Source organism: Dendrobates tinctorius, unplaced genomic scaffold (assembly GCF_039654945.1).
Source record: "Dendrobates tinctorius isolate UK_male_01 unplaced genomic scaffold, ASM3965494v1 ptg000086l, whole genome shotgun sequence".
NCBI lineage: Eukaryota > Metazoa > Chordata > Amphibia > Anura > Dendrobatidae > Dendrobates > Dendrobates tinctorius.
This window is the reverse complement of record NW_027361754.1, coordinates 64,380,841-64,396,287: the sequence shown is the minus strand read 5'-3', so window position 1 is coordinate 64,396,287 and position 15,447 is coordinate 64,380,841. Positions and strand designations below refer to the sequence as shown.

Genomic DNA, 15,447 nt, shown 5'->3' with positions numbered 1-15,447 from the left:
AAAAGATTGGAGTAGAACCCTGAAAATCGTTAGTTGCAGGGAACAGGTACGATTAATCCTGTGCGTAGAACAGAGAACCTGTGAGAGAGGGACCCAGAGGGTTTGGAGAAGTGACCCTTTGGCCTCCAGTGGGGTGCAGATTTGAAGAACGGTTTCTTCCTTTCCCCTGGGTCGAAAGAGCGGTCCTGCTGGGAGGAAGTTCCTGAAGAGAAGGGTCGAAAGGAACGAAAAGGCAGGGGCCCTTTCCTATTGAAAGGATGTTTAGACCTGGACTGAGGAAGAGAGGTACTTTTTCCCCAAGTAGCGTTCGAAATTATCTGATCCAGTTTGGAGCCAAAAAGCCTAGAACCCTGAAAGGCCAGGTTAGTGACTTTTTTTGAGGATGGATCTTCATTCCACGCCTTCAACCAGAGGATGCAGCGTATAGCAATGATGTTGCTGTTTGTCCTGGCAGAACAACTGGCTGCAAGCAAAGAGGCAGTCAGAAGATATTTGCCAGCGTGTGCAATCTGGTCTGCCAAATCTGCAATTTTGTCCAGAGGAGCTGCCGCTAGGATGCCCTGGCGAAGCATTTTTGCCCAGGCAGAGAACGACTTTGCCACCCAGGCGGTAGCAAAGCAGGAGCAAAGGTGCCAGCCGCTTCAAAGGCTGATTTAGCTAAAGACTCGATCTGCGTGTCCGTAGCGTCCTTGAGACGCACCATCCGGTAGAGACAGAACTGTCTTGGATGACAGGTGAGAAATCAATGGGTCCACCTTAGGGGACTCTGCCCATTTACCAAGATGATCTTATGGTCTTGGGCTAAAGGATGTCTAACTGCTTCCTTCCTGGAAAGCGCTTTTTGGGATGTTCCAAATGTTTAGCCACAGTTGCTTCAAATGATGTGATTGGGAAAGGTCCGGGAAGGATATTTTACCCGTTTGAAGGGACCGGAGTGCTCCTGAGCGGGAACCTTGTCCTCCTTTAGGTTAAGAGTTTGGGTAATAGCCAATATAAGGCTACTTAGCATATCTTGGAATTTTGAGGCCTGGTCCGAATCAGACTCAAACTGGGAATCCACATCGGACCCTAAAGCAGCCTCCGAGGAGGGGGCATGGGGAGAGGAGGGCATCCTAGATGATGCAAAAGGACCCGGGGAACTGGATTAGGAGCTAGAGAAAGCCCGCTTCTTAGTCAGGTGTGTGTGCATCACCAGGAGAGGCGTTCGGAGCACTGGTGGCAGCAGATAGATGTGGAAGATGTTCCAGGACCTGGAACAGGGACTGTGACACCTTAGTCAGGTCAGATACCGAACGTAACATGGCAACAGCCCACTCCGGAGGGAGGAGTGTGCTCTCATCCAGGGCGTTAAAGAGTGCTCCCGTGGGGCAGACATGATGGAAGAGAAGGAGGCAGGGAAAGGCAATGACTCAGACAGGATGCGCGATCTGCTGAGGCACAAGATCCAAGATGACATCGGCAACAATGAAACAGCAAGAACGCTGAGGATCAGTGGGCGTGGCTAAGGTGCCGGCCAGTGAAAAGGAAAGACTGCATCCGATTGGATGGTGCGCCCGGGGGCGTGGCCAACCCGGAGGATCTGCCAGCCGGCAGAAACAGAAAGTGCCCCTCTGAATTGAGAGTCGCAGGGGGCATGTCCTATTCAAGAGAGGGCGCTCCGATAGAATGAAAAAGGCGCCCAAAGGACGCGCGCAAAGCGGGGGGGGGGGCATGGCCTGGCCAGAGAAGAAAACTCTCTGACCCAGGGAGGCCTCCTATTGGCCCAAAAAGTTCAAAATTCAAGCGCTCGCTAGGGAGTGGCCAGGGATGAAAGGGGATGCCTGAGACCGGACACGGGAAAATGGCAGCGGATGCAAAGAATAATGCTTAGAGATGCCCTTTCCTTGTTAAGGGACGGAAATGTCCCAGGTCTTGACTGCGCCACTGCGGGGGAAGGAAACATACATTACTTGCAAGGTGGGTCCACAGTTCCTCTTCGCAGATGAGGATCACATCAGGAGCCCTCGGGTGGGAGCGGGTTGCTGGAAACAAGGTTCCTCCTTCCCGCACGTCTTCAAACAGTGAAGAAGACGGCATCAACCCCTTACAAGAAATGGGGAGTCCACCACTGGTGACCACAGTCTTTCTCTCAGCCCTATCCGAGGAGAGGGGTGAGGTGCGGAAAAGGCAAGGACTGGCCACCGGGAATCACCCTGAAACACCCGTAAGGGTGACCGGGAATAAAGTCCTGCCTGCGGGTCCGAGAGTAGGCGATGTGGGCGACACCACACAGCTCTCTCAGACGCATACGTATGGGAAAACGGTGAAAAATTAAACCCCGTTACCCTGAGGATGAAGAACCTGTAAAACAAAGGAAAAAGATTAATAAAACAAAACAATATACCTGAAAAGGAAAACTGCGGATCTGGGATCAGATCCAGGTCCACCTCCTACAGACACTAAGCTTAAACTGAGGTGCTTTGTACCTGTCAGTGGGTGTATATTGTTGAGGAGGAGCCATTTTCCTTTTTTGCCTAGTGTCAGCCTCCTAGCGACAGCAGCATACACCCCATGGTTACCCGTGTCCCCCAATGAAGCGATAAAGAAAATAGTTCTGTTCAGATACATGACATTGGTGTAGCCACAAAAAGTCCTGCTTGGCATTCATTGGGGGACATGTCAACCAGGAGGCTGAAACTAGGATAACACAAGTGTCAGCATCTCCTCCGCAGGCTGCACAACTACAGCCACCGCGCTAACACCAGGTTGGCTTAGTGTCATGCAGGAGGCAGATACAGGTCTGGATTTAATTTCTACCTAGTTTACTTCTTCATGTTAGCTACTTATTTTCCTTTCTAGGCTGGGCCAAAGCAGATAGAGAACAACGCTGAATGAGACAGCTGAGTAATAGGTGTTGTATCCTTTCAATTAAGCTTCTACCATGGCTGAATTGGTTATAAAATAACAAACTGTGCTGTACTAACCATCACTGGGGTCCAACTGTGAGTTTCCGCCACTGTCGCATCGTCAACGGTGCTGAAGTCTCATCCTCAGCCAATCAGTGAGCTCCGCGGCTCTGAAGACGGTGTTGTCTACACCGCCGAGCAGCTCAGCTCACTGATTGATGACACACAGCCAACGCCAGACACCAGGAGCACTGGAGGAGACTTAATGGTGGATCCAGAGAAAGAGTACAGCGCGGTTTGTTATGCAGAAAAAACACAGCATTTTTACACATGGGAAGATGGCGTAAGAAAGCGAGGTTAGATCACTGCACTCTATGTGATTCTTTCATTATACTGGAAGCTTTGAATGAGAGAAACAACGCAAATGTGATCAGAGATGAAAGTCTCCCTAGTCTGAATGGTTTATTATCAGCAAGAAATACACCAGTATGAAATCAGATTGTTTCCCTTTGCTTCTCTCCTCACTGCGGCGATGGGATCACAATGATAATTCAGGTGAAGTGAATAGGGAAAGCTACAGAAACACAATATAACAGCGATTACCAGACAAGTGTTTACCTGTTTTACCAAGTCATTCAGAACTTCATTGTCGGGTGACACACAGCTGAGGACATCGCAGTGTCTGAAAGTTTGGGCTATTAATTCGCTGTGGCGCACCAAAACCTCAGCCAACTCATTCTCTCTGTTCATCACTGTGGAGGACAAAAATACAATTATCCTATTTGACTTCATCAGGAGAAAACAAACAGTTTATACTGAAAAAAACTAATGGACATGTGGTGACCATGGACAGGTGCTCTACTCTGAGCATTTACTGCCATGCATTGTATTGGACGCTTCCTACCACTCTGGAAGAAGACATCAGCTCCCGGTTCTTTACGGATCTCGCTCATCAGAGACCTCACTGCTGGGCTTAACTCTTGCATCGCCAACAGCAGCTGCCAGATGGCCCCAATGGATAACGTCTGCTCTTCACACACACAAGACACCAGTATGCCGAAGATACGAGTGCTGCAGTTCTTTCTCACAATATTGTCCACCACCTGAAACAGAAGATGTGCTCAAATACTCTAAAGCTTCACTTTTAACCCCTTAAAGCAGTCAGTTTTGGCTCTACAAGTCAGTACGATTACAGAAATGTTCAATTTGTACAGCCTTGTTTTCCAAAAATTCTGTATTAGTTCTATGTACCTACGATGTTTTAAATGCTTTTTATTGCATTTTTATTTGGAAGTGAGTTGACTGAAAAACAGCAATATGTTACAGTGTTTATGGCACGGGTTAAAGGGGTTGTCCACTAATAGGACAACCCCTTCTAGATCTAAATGTTTGGCCACGTTAAAATAAAGCCTATACTCACCTCCTCTGCTGTCGCCTTCAGCACTCGCGGTCCTGGGGCTCTCTTGCAGTTGTATGACATGTGACCCCGGTGCCCAATCAGCACTGGCGTCACTGTTTCCACCTTCATACGAATCGAACATGAAGATGTCAGATCAGCTGCAGCCCAGACTTGCTCTCTGTTCAATAGGACAGAAGGCGGGGACAGTGACGCCAGCGATGATTAGGCACTGGCGTCACGTGTCAACGCCGCACAAGAGGCCCGAGACCGCGAGTGCCAACACTGCTGGAATGGTGCCGGCACGGGAGGCGAGTATAGGCGGTTTTATTTTATTGGGGCCAAACATTTAGATTGAGAAGGGTTTGTCCTAGTAGTGAAAAACCACTTTAATCCGGGCTGTGGAGTCGGTAAGCCAAACCTCTGACTTTGACTCCTCAAATTCCATGACACCGACTCCACCAAAATGGGCTCCGACTCGACAGCCCTGCCTTTAATTAACATAAGATTTTGATAGATCGGACATTTATGAATGCAGAGATGATGAATATGCTTTTTCTTTACTTTCAGATTGATAAAATGCGGTCAAGTCAAAATGAAGTTTCTTTATAGGCCTCTGTCAGTGTGGCATAGCGTTGTATCATCTATACACACAAATGCACAGCTACAGTTAGGTCCATATATATTTGGACAGACACAACATTTTTCTAATTTTGGTTCTAGACATTACCACAATGAATTTTAAACCAAACAATTCAGATGCAGTTGAAGTTTAGACTCTCAGCTTTCATTTGAGGGTATCCACATTAAAACTGGATGAAGGGTTTAAGAGTTTCAGCTCCTTAACATGTGCCACCCTGTTTTTAAAGGGACCAAAAGTAATTGGACAGATTAAATAATTGTAAATAAAATGTTCATTTCTAGTACTTGGTTGAAAACCCTTGGTTGGCAATGACTGCCTGAAGTCTTGAACTCATGGACATCACCAGACGCTGTGTTTCCTCCTTTTTGATGCTCTGCCAGGCCTTCACTGCGGTGGTTTTCAGTAGCTGTTTGTTTGTGGGCCTTTCTGTCTGAAGTTTAGTCTTTAACAAGTGAAATGCATGCGCAATTGGGTTGAGATCAGGTGACTCACTTGGCTATTCAAGAATATTCCACTTCTTTGCTTTAATAAACTCCTGGGTTGCTTTGGCTTTATGCTTTGGGTCATTGTCCATCTGTAGTATGAAACGACGACAAATCAGTTTGGCTGCATTTGGCTGGATCTGAGCACACAGTATGACTCTGAATACCTCAGAATTTATTTGGCTGCTTCTATCCTGTGTCACGTCATCAATAAACACTAGTGACCCAGTGCCACTGGCAGCCATGCATGCCCAAGCCATCACACTGCCTCCGCTGTGTTTTACAGATGATGTGGTATGCTTTGGATCATGAGCTGTACCACGCCTTCGCCATACATTTCTCTTTCCATCATTCTGGTAGAGGTTGATCTTGGTTTCATCTGTCCAAAGAATGTTCTTCCAGAACTGTGCTGGCTTTTTTAGATGTTTTTTAGCAAAGTCCAGTCTAGCCTTTTGATTCTTGATGCTTATGAGTGGCTTGCACCATGCAGTGAACCCTCTGTATTTACTTTCATGCAGTCTTCTCTTTATGGAAGATTTGGATATTGATACGCCTACCTCCTGGAGAGTGTTGTTCACTTGGTTGGCTGTTGAGAAGGGGTTTTTCTTAACCATGGAGACTATTCTGCGATCATCCACCACTCTTGTCTTCCGTGGGCGCCCAAGTCTTTTTGCATTAATGAGTTCACCAGTGCTTTTCTTTCTTTCTCAGGATGTACCAAACTGTAGATTTTGCCACTCCTAATGTTGTAGCAATTTCTCGGATGGTTTTTTTCTGCTTTTGCAGCTTAAGGATGGCTTGTTTCACCTGTATGGAGAGCTCCTTTGACCGCATGTTTCATTCACAGCAAAACCTTCCAAATGCAAGCACCACACCTCAAATCAACTCCAGGCCTTTTATCTGCTTAATTGAGAATGACGTAACGAAGGGATTGCCCACACCTGTCCATGAAATAGCATTGGAGTCAATTGTCCAATTACTTTTGGTCCCTTTAAAAACAGGGTGGCACATGTTAAGGAGCTGAAACTCCGAAACCCTTCATCCAATTTTAATGTGGATACCCTCAAATGAAAGCTGAAAGTCTGAACTTCAACTGCATCTGAATTGTTTTGTTTAAAATTCATTGTGGTAATGTCTAGAACCAAAATTAGAAAAATGTTGTCTCTGTCCAAATATATCTGGACCTAACTGTATCTTATACCATGTGGTAAACCTTTTATACAATGTGTGCCAATACCATGGCTTATCTCAGAGCCTTCCCTGCTGGGAGGGTTTACCTCTGGCAGAAGAGGCTGACACTGTGTGCACAGAGCCTAAACCAGTGTATTTTTACACCGCTGCAATTCAATAGCCTGGGCACAATCTGCCGAGATTTTATTAATTAGAAACCTACAGTAGACTGTAGTGCCGTCAGGATTACAAGTGAGAATTCCAATGGGTAATGACAGTGTTCACTGCAGGTTCCCCTCCACTATAAGAGAAATACGCTGTGCTTTCTGTCCTGAATACTGTACAGAATACTAGTGGATGGAGAGCTATCACACCAGCACAGCCCCTCTGCCCTTTCCATACAGAATACAGGTGCCATAAACTGCACTGGAGTTTTGCAGCCTTTGATGGGACAAATACACAGATGACGAATTATTTTGGAAGAGGTTGCACAGGTGGGGACGCACCTCTTTTTCAAGATCTGTTAGGTTACTCGCTAATGACAGTCCGCCGAGAACCAAGTCGGCTTCATTGACGACTTCGGATAAATTTTCCTGATATTGCTTCAGCAGCTCTGCCCCGTAGTCGGCCATGCTCATCTTGCCTAAAACAAGTAGAGTAAAACCAGTTTACAAAGAAAAAAACAAATCCTAAAACTTATAATTCAGACAACTTAAGTTTTTAGCTACAAATTTGGTACCATGAAAAATCAAAAGACGTTGAATTATATTTAACCCCTTTCTGACATATGACGTACTATCCCGTCCATGTACCCTGGGACTTAATTCCCAAGGACAGGATAGTACGTCATAGCGATCAGCGGCGCTCACGGGAGGAGCCGGGTGTCAGCTGATTATCACAGCTGACACCCGACACTATGTGTCAGGGGCGGTCACGGACTGCCTTGCGCTGGGGGCTTCCTTCACTGAAGGTCTCCGGATCCAATATGGCCGCGGGGGCCTTCGGGGTCTGCAGGGAGATGGCTTCCTCAGTGCCTGCAGAGCGCAGGCATGAGGAAGCCTTGTGCAGCGCCTGTCACATCATTGATCTGACACAGCGCTGTGTGACGTGTCAGATCAGCGATCTGACGTATGACAGTGATGTCCCCCCCGGGACAATGTAATAAAGTTAAAAAAAAAAAGTGTAATATATATATATATATATATATATATATATATATATATATGTATATATATATAAAAATATCGCTAAATAAATGAAAAGAAATATTCCCTAATACATTCATTTTTTGGAAACAAAAAAACAAAATAATAAAAGTACACATATTTGGTATTGCCGCGTCCGTACGTAACGACCTGCCCTATAAGGCTGTGTGCACACGCTGCGGATTAGGTGCGGATTCATCCGCGCGGATTTTGTAAAATCCGCAGGTGAAACCGCAGGTCAAAAGACGTGCGGTTTTACCTGCGGATTGCTCTGCGGTTTTTCATCTCCTCAATGGAGGAGATGGCAAACCGCAGGGGAATCCACAGAAAAAAATTGGCATGTCAATTCTTTCTGCGAATTGAAAACCGCAGATAATCCGCGCGGAAAATTCCGCACCATCTGCATTGCGGTTTTTGATTCCCATAGGGAATCATGGTACTGTACACCGCAGCAAAAACTGCTGCGGGTCCGCAGCAGCCAAAACCGCTGAGGAACCGCAGCAAAATCCGCAGCGTGTGCACACAGCCTAAAAGTGTCCCACTAGTTAACCCCTTTATTGAACCCCTTAAAAAATAAAAAACAAAGCAAAAAATGCTTTATCATACCGCAGAACAAAAAGTGCAATGACGCGCGATCAAACAGATGGATATAAATAACCATGGTACCGATGAAAACGTCATCTTGTCCCGCAAAAAACGAGCCAACACAGTGTCATCAGCGAAAATGCTAATCTGCATCTGCTAATACCCCTGGTACCACTGTGTCAACACTGAGGTACTGCCGATTGCAGGTTGCATCTGCCGAGAGCTGCATCCGCAGAGGCCTCAGAATGAATTAGGCAACGTTTGTAAAAGTATGAAGGCTGGACCAAGTCGCAGCCTTGCGGACAGGCCTGAGAATGAATTTGGTAATGTTTTGTAGAAGTATGCAGACTGGACCAAGTTGCAGCCTTGCAGACCTGTTCTGCCGAGGCCTGGTGCCGAATGGCCCAAGAGGCGCCCCAGTGACCGGGTAGATTGCGCCTTAATCACCGCTGGGACAGGCGCATTCCTGACACGGTAGGATTCCTGAATTGCCAAGCGAATCCACCTGGCTAGCGTTGCTTTTGACGCGGCTAGACCCTTCCTATGCCCCTCTTGAAGCATGAACAGGTTATCTGAATTGTGGAAGGGAGCCGTCCGCGAGATGTACCGTCTGAGCGCCCTAACCACATCCAGGGTGTGGAGGGCCTTCTCAATGCGATGGACTGGCGCCGGACAAAAGGAAGGCAAAACAATTTCCTCGCTGAGATGGAAAGAGGAGACGACCTTAGGCAGGAAGGACATCCTGAGAACTACCTTGTCCTGATGAAAATTCAGGAACGGAGAACGTGAGGACAGGGCTGCCAATTCCGAAACTCGTCTGATTGACGTAATTGCCACTAGAAAGACCACCTTCCAAGAGAGGACGGTGAGTGACACGTCCTGCAGCAGTTCGAAAGGAGCCTCCTATAAGGCCCCGAGAACCAGGTTAAGGGCCCATGATTCCAATGGCCTTCTATAAGGAGGAGCCACATGGGAAACTCCCTGAATGAACGTCTTGACCTGACCTGAAGTTTGGTGGCAATTTTGCATTGGAAAAGCACTGAAAGGGCCGAAATTTGGCCCTTGAGCGAGCTAAGTGCGAGGCCTGATTTTAATTCGGATTGAAGGAATTCCAATATGGCCGGAATGCAAAACACCAGAGGTGATCGACCATGACCCTTGCACCAGGAAAAAAGGTTTTTCCAGGTGCGGTGATAGATGCGCATGGACACAGGCTTCCTAGCACTAATCATGGTGGAAAACACGTTGTAAGAGAACTCAGCCTGTGCTAAAATCCAGGATTCAACGGCCACACCGTTAAAGACAGGGCCCCGGAGTTCTGGTGGTAAATCGGGCCCTGCGAGAGTAGCTCCATGCGATCTGGAAGTCGCCAGGAGACGTCGGCGACTAGTTGTATTAGTTCTGCATACCATGCTCAGCGCGGCCAATCTGGCGCGACTAGGATCACTGGTACTCCCTCCGCTCTGATCTTCTTGATGACCCTCGGAAGCAAGGGAAGAGGGGGGGGGAAGATGCACGGGAGCCGGAACCGGTGCCATGGCAGAACTAGGGCGTCCGCTCCGATGGGCATGGATCGCGCGATCGGGCAATGAACCGAGGAACCTTGTTGTTTAGTCTTGAGGCCATGAGATCCACATCCAGAGTCCCCCAACGATGACAAATCTGCTGAAAGACTTCCGGATGAAGAGACCACTGTCCCGAGGCAATGCCTTGGCAACTGAGAAAATCTGCGGCCCAATTTTCTACGCCTGGGATGTGGATTGCTGAGATGGGCGAATGGTTGGTCTCGGCCCAATGGAGGATGTGACTCACTTCGTGCATGGCCATCCTGCTCCGGGTACCTCCCTGGCGGTTGATATATGCTACAGCCGTGGCGCTGTCGGATTGGATCCTGATGGGGTGACCTGCGAGGAGATGGTGGAAACTCCATAGAGCTAATCTGATCGCTCGTATGTCCAAAATGTTGATGGGGAGACGTGACTCTCGGGTTGACCAACGACCCTGTGCCGTGTGGTGACGAAAAACCGCACCCCAGCCGAGAAGACTTGCGTCCGTGGTTACTACCAACCATCTTACTGGGAGAAAAAACCTCCCTTGATTCAGGGAGGACCTCAGTGTCCACCACCTGAGGGCTTGCCTGACCTGCAGGGTCAGAAGGATCCGATGGTCCAGGGAGAACAGGATTCTAGTCCCAAGCTAACAGCAACGCTTGTTGTAAGGGACGGAGGTGGAACTGTGCAAATGGAACTGCTTCAATCGCTGCCACCATCTTTCTGAGAACTTTCATGCTGAAACGAATGGAGTGAGAAACTGGTCGGGAAAGAGTGCGCGCAGACTGATGTAAGGCTTGGGTCTTTTCTGGAGGGAGAATGACCAACCCGCGGGAAGAGTCCAAGATCATTCCTATAAAGGAAATCTGCTGAGCCGGTTTTGGAAAAGACTTTTCGAAGTTTATCTTCCACCCCAGGCGACAAAATGTATTTACTGTTATATCCACGGATTCCTCGCAGGCTGGAAGGGACGAACCCTTGATGAGCAGGTCGTCCAGATTCGGTAACACCACCACTCCCCGAGAGTGGAGAATGGCCATGACAGCCGCCATGACCGTGGTAAAGACCCTGGGGGCGATGGCGAGTCTGAAGGGCAAGGCAACGAACTGGAAGTGTTCCTCGTGAATTGCAAAATGCAGGAACTGCTGGTGGAAGCGACAACTGAGCGGAGAGATTTTATTCGGAATCGCCGTACCTTGACAAACTGATTTAACAGTCTGAGATCCAGAATGGGTCGCATCGTCCCGTTCTTTTTTGGAACCACAAAAAGGTTTGAATAAAATCCCCTGAACCTCTCGTGATGAGGGACCGGAATGATAACTCCGTCCCTTAGCAGAGCCTGAACAGCCCGAAGGAAGGCTCTTGTCCTTTTCTTGGGGGGACAGGAAAGGAAAAAACCGAGTTGGAGGGGGAGAAGAAAATTCTATCTTGTATCCGGAGGACCCCAGCTCCCTGACCCACTTGTCGTGGACGACCGCGAGCCAGGTGTGGCTGAAGGAAAGTAGGCGATCACCGGATACCGCAACAAGTCATTGGGTAGATCTATGAGATCTGGCTCCCCTAGATCTAGAAGGCCTAGGCCTGGGTTTCCAAGAGCGGTTAGGTCTGTATGAGACCTGGAAGCCTCTGTCTCCGCACGTGGACAGACCTGAACCGGAAGCAAAGGTAGAGGAGGACCAACCGGAATTGTTGTGAAAAGATCGAAAACGCGTTGGCTGTTGGTTGCGAAACGGCCGAACAGCCTTTTGTTGAGGAAGGAATTTACTTTTTCCCCCGGTAGTATCAGAAATGAGCTGGTCCAGTTTCTCTCCAAAAAGACGACCCGTTTGAAAGGGGAGAGAAGTCAACGATCTTTTAGATGTGGCATCCGCCTGCCAGCCGCGGAGCCATAGGGGTCTTCTAATGGAGATCGCATTAGCGGCAATTCGAGCCGCGCAATTGGCGGCATCAAAAGAAGCGTCTACGACAAAGTCCGCTGCGAGAATTATCTGCCTGGCGACAGTGGTTGCCTCCGGAGGAAGATTGGTGCCCTGGAAGGAAGCAATCAAGACTTCTGCCCAAGCGGCCATTGCCTTAGTGACCCAAATTGCTGTGAAAGATGGAATAAGCACTGCTCCTGAAGCTTCAAAAAACTGAATTGAGGAGTTTCTGACTGAGGAACCCTCAGAAACAGATAGGAGCGTTTTAGAAGCAAGACGCGATACAGGAGGGTCCACCGAAGGGGACTGTAACCAATCCTTCATTAGGTCTGGAACAAAAGGGTATTTAGCCCAAGTAGACTTTTGCCCTGTGAACCGCTTATGTGGCCGATCCCTATGTCTCTGGACAATTTCCTTAAACACCGGATGGCTGGTAAATAACCTGCGCACACGCTTGGTTTTCTTAAATGAGATAGGGTGTGCTAGAGCGGGAATACTTTCCTCATCCAACTTCAGAATCCTGCTGACTGATTCTATAAGAGAATCAAGCGACTCCCGATCAGATGGGGGATTCTGAGGGGCTGAGGTGTCAGATTCGAATTCAGAGTTGTGCTCGCTGTGAACCTCAGGAGATGGAACGAGAGACAGGAGTCGCCGATGCTGAGGCGCGAACGTGACTAGGGGACGCGTCATGGGTCCGCTTTCTAGAGACCTGACCATCCCTTGAACGAGTATGGCCCCTGCTGGTGGACGGTTCCCGGCCAACGCCAGAACCCTCCTCGGGAGGTAAGGACGCTTTCTGACTTAAAGAGTCCTCCCGGAGGGAGAATACAGCCTGGGTCAGAGACTCCACCGACCGTGACAGGGACGCAGCCCACGCAGGAGGCCCGTCAGCAGCGGCGGCGAGGGGCGTTGGAGCGCAGGCCGGGGCGCAGGACGTGCATAACGGAATAGTCTGTGCACTGTGTAAGGCAGACTTGCAAGTGGTACACACGGTAAAAAACGCAGTGTGCTTCTTAGCAGCCCGTTTAGCCTCCTTAGATTGAGACATAGCGCTCCTGAAAGGTTTAACGGCAGAGTCTGCCTGCAGCTGCAGGGAATGTGTCGGGAAGGGGTTAAGCTTTAATCTGAGGGCAGATGCAGCTTACCCACGGTCCTGTGCTGTGTCCCCCGGGAGAAAAGCGGTGGCCCTGTGGTGTCACCCGGTATCTGGCTGTCCAGAGCAGGCATAGCGCTCCTGAAAGGGTTAACGGCAGCTGAGGTAAAAGACATGGCCCCCGAGATTAGAATTGCACATCTCGTAAGGAGTGAGAGGCGCCAACGTTAGCGTAGGTGGCGTTATTCAAATTGTGGCCTAGTAGGCCGGAAAAGCCGGGGACTAAATTTTTGGCCTACCCGAGCGCCGAGAGCGGGGGTGGGGGGTGGTGGTTGGGGCCGCGATGGGGCGACGGTGCACCGCCGCTGACACCAAGTCAGCTCTTCTCTTGGGGGTCAGAACCCGACCCAATACCTCCACTCCAGTGCTCGGCAGGCCGCGCTGTCCGGGGCCATCCATGCAGGTCTTCTCATCCTCCTGGCTGATGTAGCAGAGCTGGAGTTCTTAAAGGGGTATGCGCAATCGATCCTCCCTATGGCAGGGGGATGGAGAGCTATGGGGCTGATTCAGGGCATTCGGAAGCGCTATTCCAGTCTTCTCCATTGCACTCCATGCGCTTGCCCTCGTATCCGTGGATTATCGGGACGGTAAAGTTCATCGCCAGAGGAATCAGCCCCAGTCGTCGCAGGAAAGTGTATGGGGAGGTATACTCCGCGTGCTTGCCTGTTGTTGGTTCGTGGGAGAACGGGCCGTAGAAACGAACCGTCGCCCCCTTCACTCCGTTAATTAAAAAATAAAAATTTACAGAAAAAAATCAAAAATAAAAACGGTGGGGTCTGAAACCAGACCCAAGTGTCTCCTATAGACACTAAGCAAGAACTGAGGAAATCTCAGCCAGCGAGAGGGTGTATACTGCAGGGGAGGAGCTTTTTTTCTGGTTTACTTAGTGTCCTCCTAGTGGCCTGCAGTATAACACCCACTGTCTTTGTGTCCCCCAATGAGGCATAGGAGAAATAAAAGTTATAGCTCGCAGAATAAAGCGATGCAAAAATAATTATTTTTTATATAAAATTGTTTTCATTGCATAAAAGCACCAAAACACAAAAAAACGACATAAATGAGGTATCGCTGTAATCGTACTGACCTAAAGAATAAAACTGCTTTATCAATTTTACCGGAAGCGGAATGGTGTAAACGTATCCCCCAAAAGAAATTCATGAAATGCTGGTTTTTGTTCATTCTGCGTCCCAAAAATCGGAATAAAAAGCGATCAAAATATGTCACGTGCCCGAATATGGTACCAATAAAAACGTCAACTCGTCCCACAAAAAATAAGACCTCACATGACTCGGTGGGTCAAAATATGGAAAAATTATAGCTCTCAAAATGTGGTGATGCAAAAACTATTTTTACAATAAAAAGAGTCTTTTAGCGTGCGACAGCTGCCAAACATAAAAAGCCGCCATAAATAGTAAATCAAACCCCCCTTTATCACCCCCTTAGTTAGGGAAAAATAATAAAATAAAAAAAAAATGTATTTATTTCCATTTTCCCATTAGGGCTAGGGCTGAGATTAGGGTTAGGGGTGTGTTGGGGTTAGGGTTGGAGTTAGAATTGGGGGGTTTCCACTGTTTGGGCACATCAGGTGCTCTCCAAACGCAACATGGCGTCTGATCTCAATTCCAGGCAATTCTGCGTTGAAAAAGTCAAACGGTGCTCCTTCCCTTCCAAGCTCTGCCATGCGCACAAACCGTGGTTTACCCCCACATATGGGGTATCAGCCTACTCAGGACAAATTGGACAACTTTTGGGGTCCAATTTCTCTTCTTATTTTTTATTTTTATGGCTCTATGTTATAAACTTCTGTGACACACATCTAAATAAGTTCCTTGGGGGGTCTAGTTTCCAAAATGGGTGTCACTTGTGGGGATTTCAACAGATTAGGCACATCAGAGGCTCTTGTAATCTGTAAATAAGATATAACCAGGGTCTCAAACTGAATATCATATATACACCCTATAAAAACTATATAAAACGAACCCAAAAAAAGAGGGTTCACATCACAAAGTGAACAAAACAAAAAATGCCCAAGAGAAACATAAAAATGGGGGTCTACTGAGTCCCTGATGCAAACTAATACTCACGCCTTCCTTGCTGCGGAGGTTGGCACCATAAAGGGGGGGGGGGGGGAACGTTGTGGCGCCCCCAGTCAACATCAGAGGCTCTCCAAACGCAACATGACACCCGCAGACCATTCCAAAGTCTGCATTCCAAAACGTCACTACTTCTCTTCCGAGCACGGACGTGGACCCATACAGTAGTTTTCTCCCACATATGGGATATCAGCGTACTCAGGACAAATTGGACAACAACGTTTGGGATCCAATTTCTCATGTTGCCCTTGGGAAAATAAAAAAATTGGGGACTAAGTGATAATGTTTGTGGAAAAAATATGATTTTTTTTATTTTCACGCCCGGGCGTTATAAACTTCTGTGAAGCACTTGGGGGTTCAAAG

General features: G+C 48.2%; 1 protein-coding gene across 1 annotated transcript in view; it reads right to left on the bottom strand.

The window, feature by feature from the left end:
- The window catches only part of ZBTB40 (zinc finger and BTB domain containing 40), an 80,322-nt gene that overhangs the window by 15,457 nt on the left and 49,418 nt on the right, over positions 1–15,447 (bottom strand). Inside the window, exons 7-9 of the mRNA XM_073585505.1 lie at positions 7,083–7,219; positions 3,790–3,988; positions 3,504–3,637 (exon numbers count right to left, since the gene is read on the bottom strand). Coding sequence (XP_073441606.1) covers positions 3,504–3,637; positions 3,790–3,988; positions 7,083–7,219 — 470 coding nt within the window. The remainder of the gene's footprint in view (positions 1–3,503; positions 3,638–3,789; positions 3,989–7,082; positions 7,220–15,447) is intronic.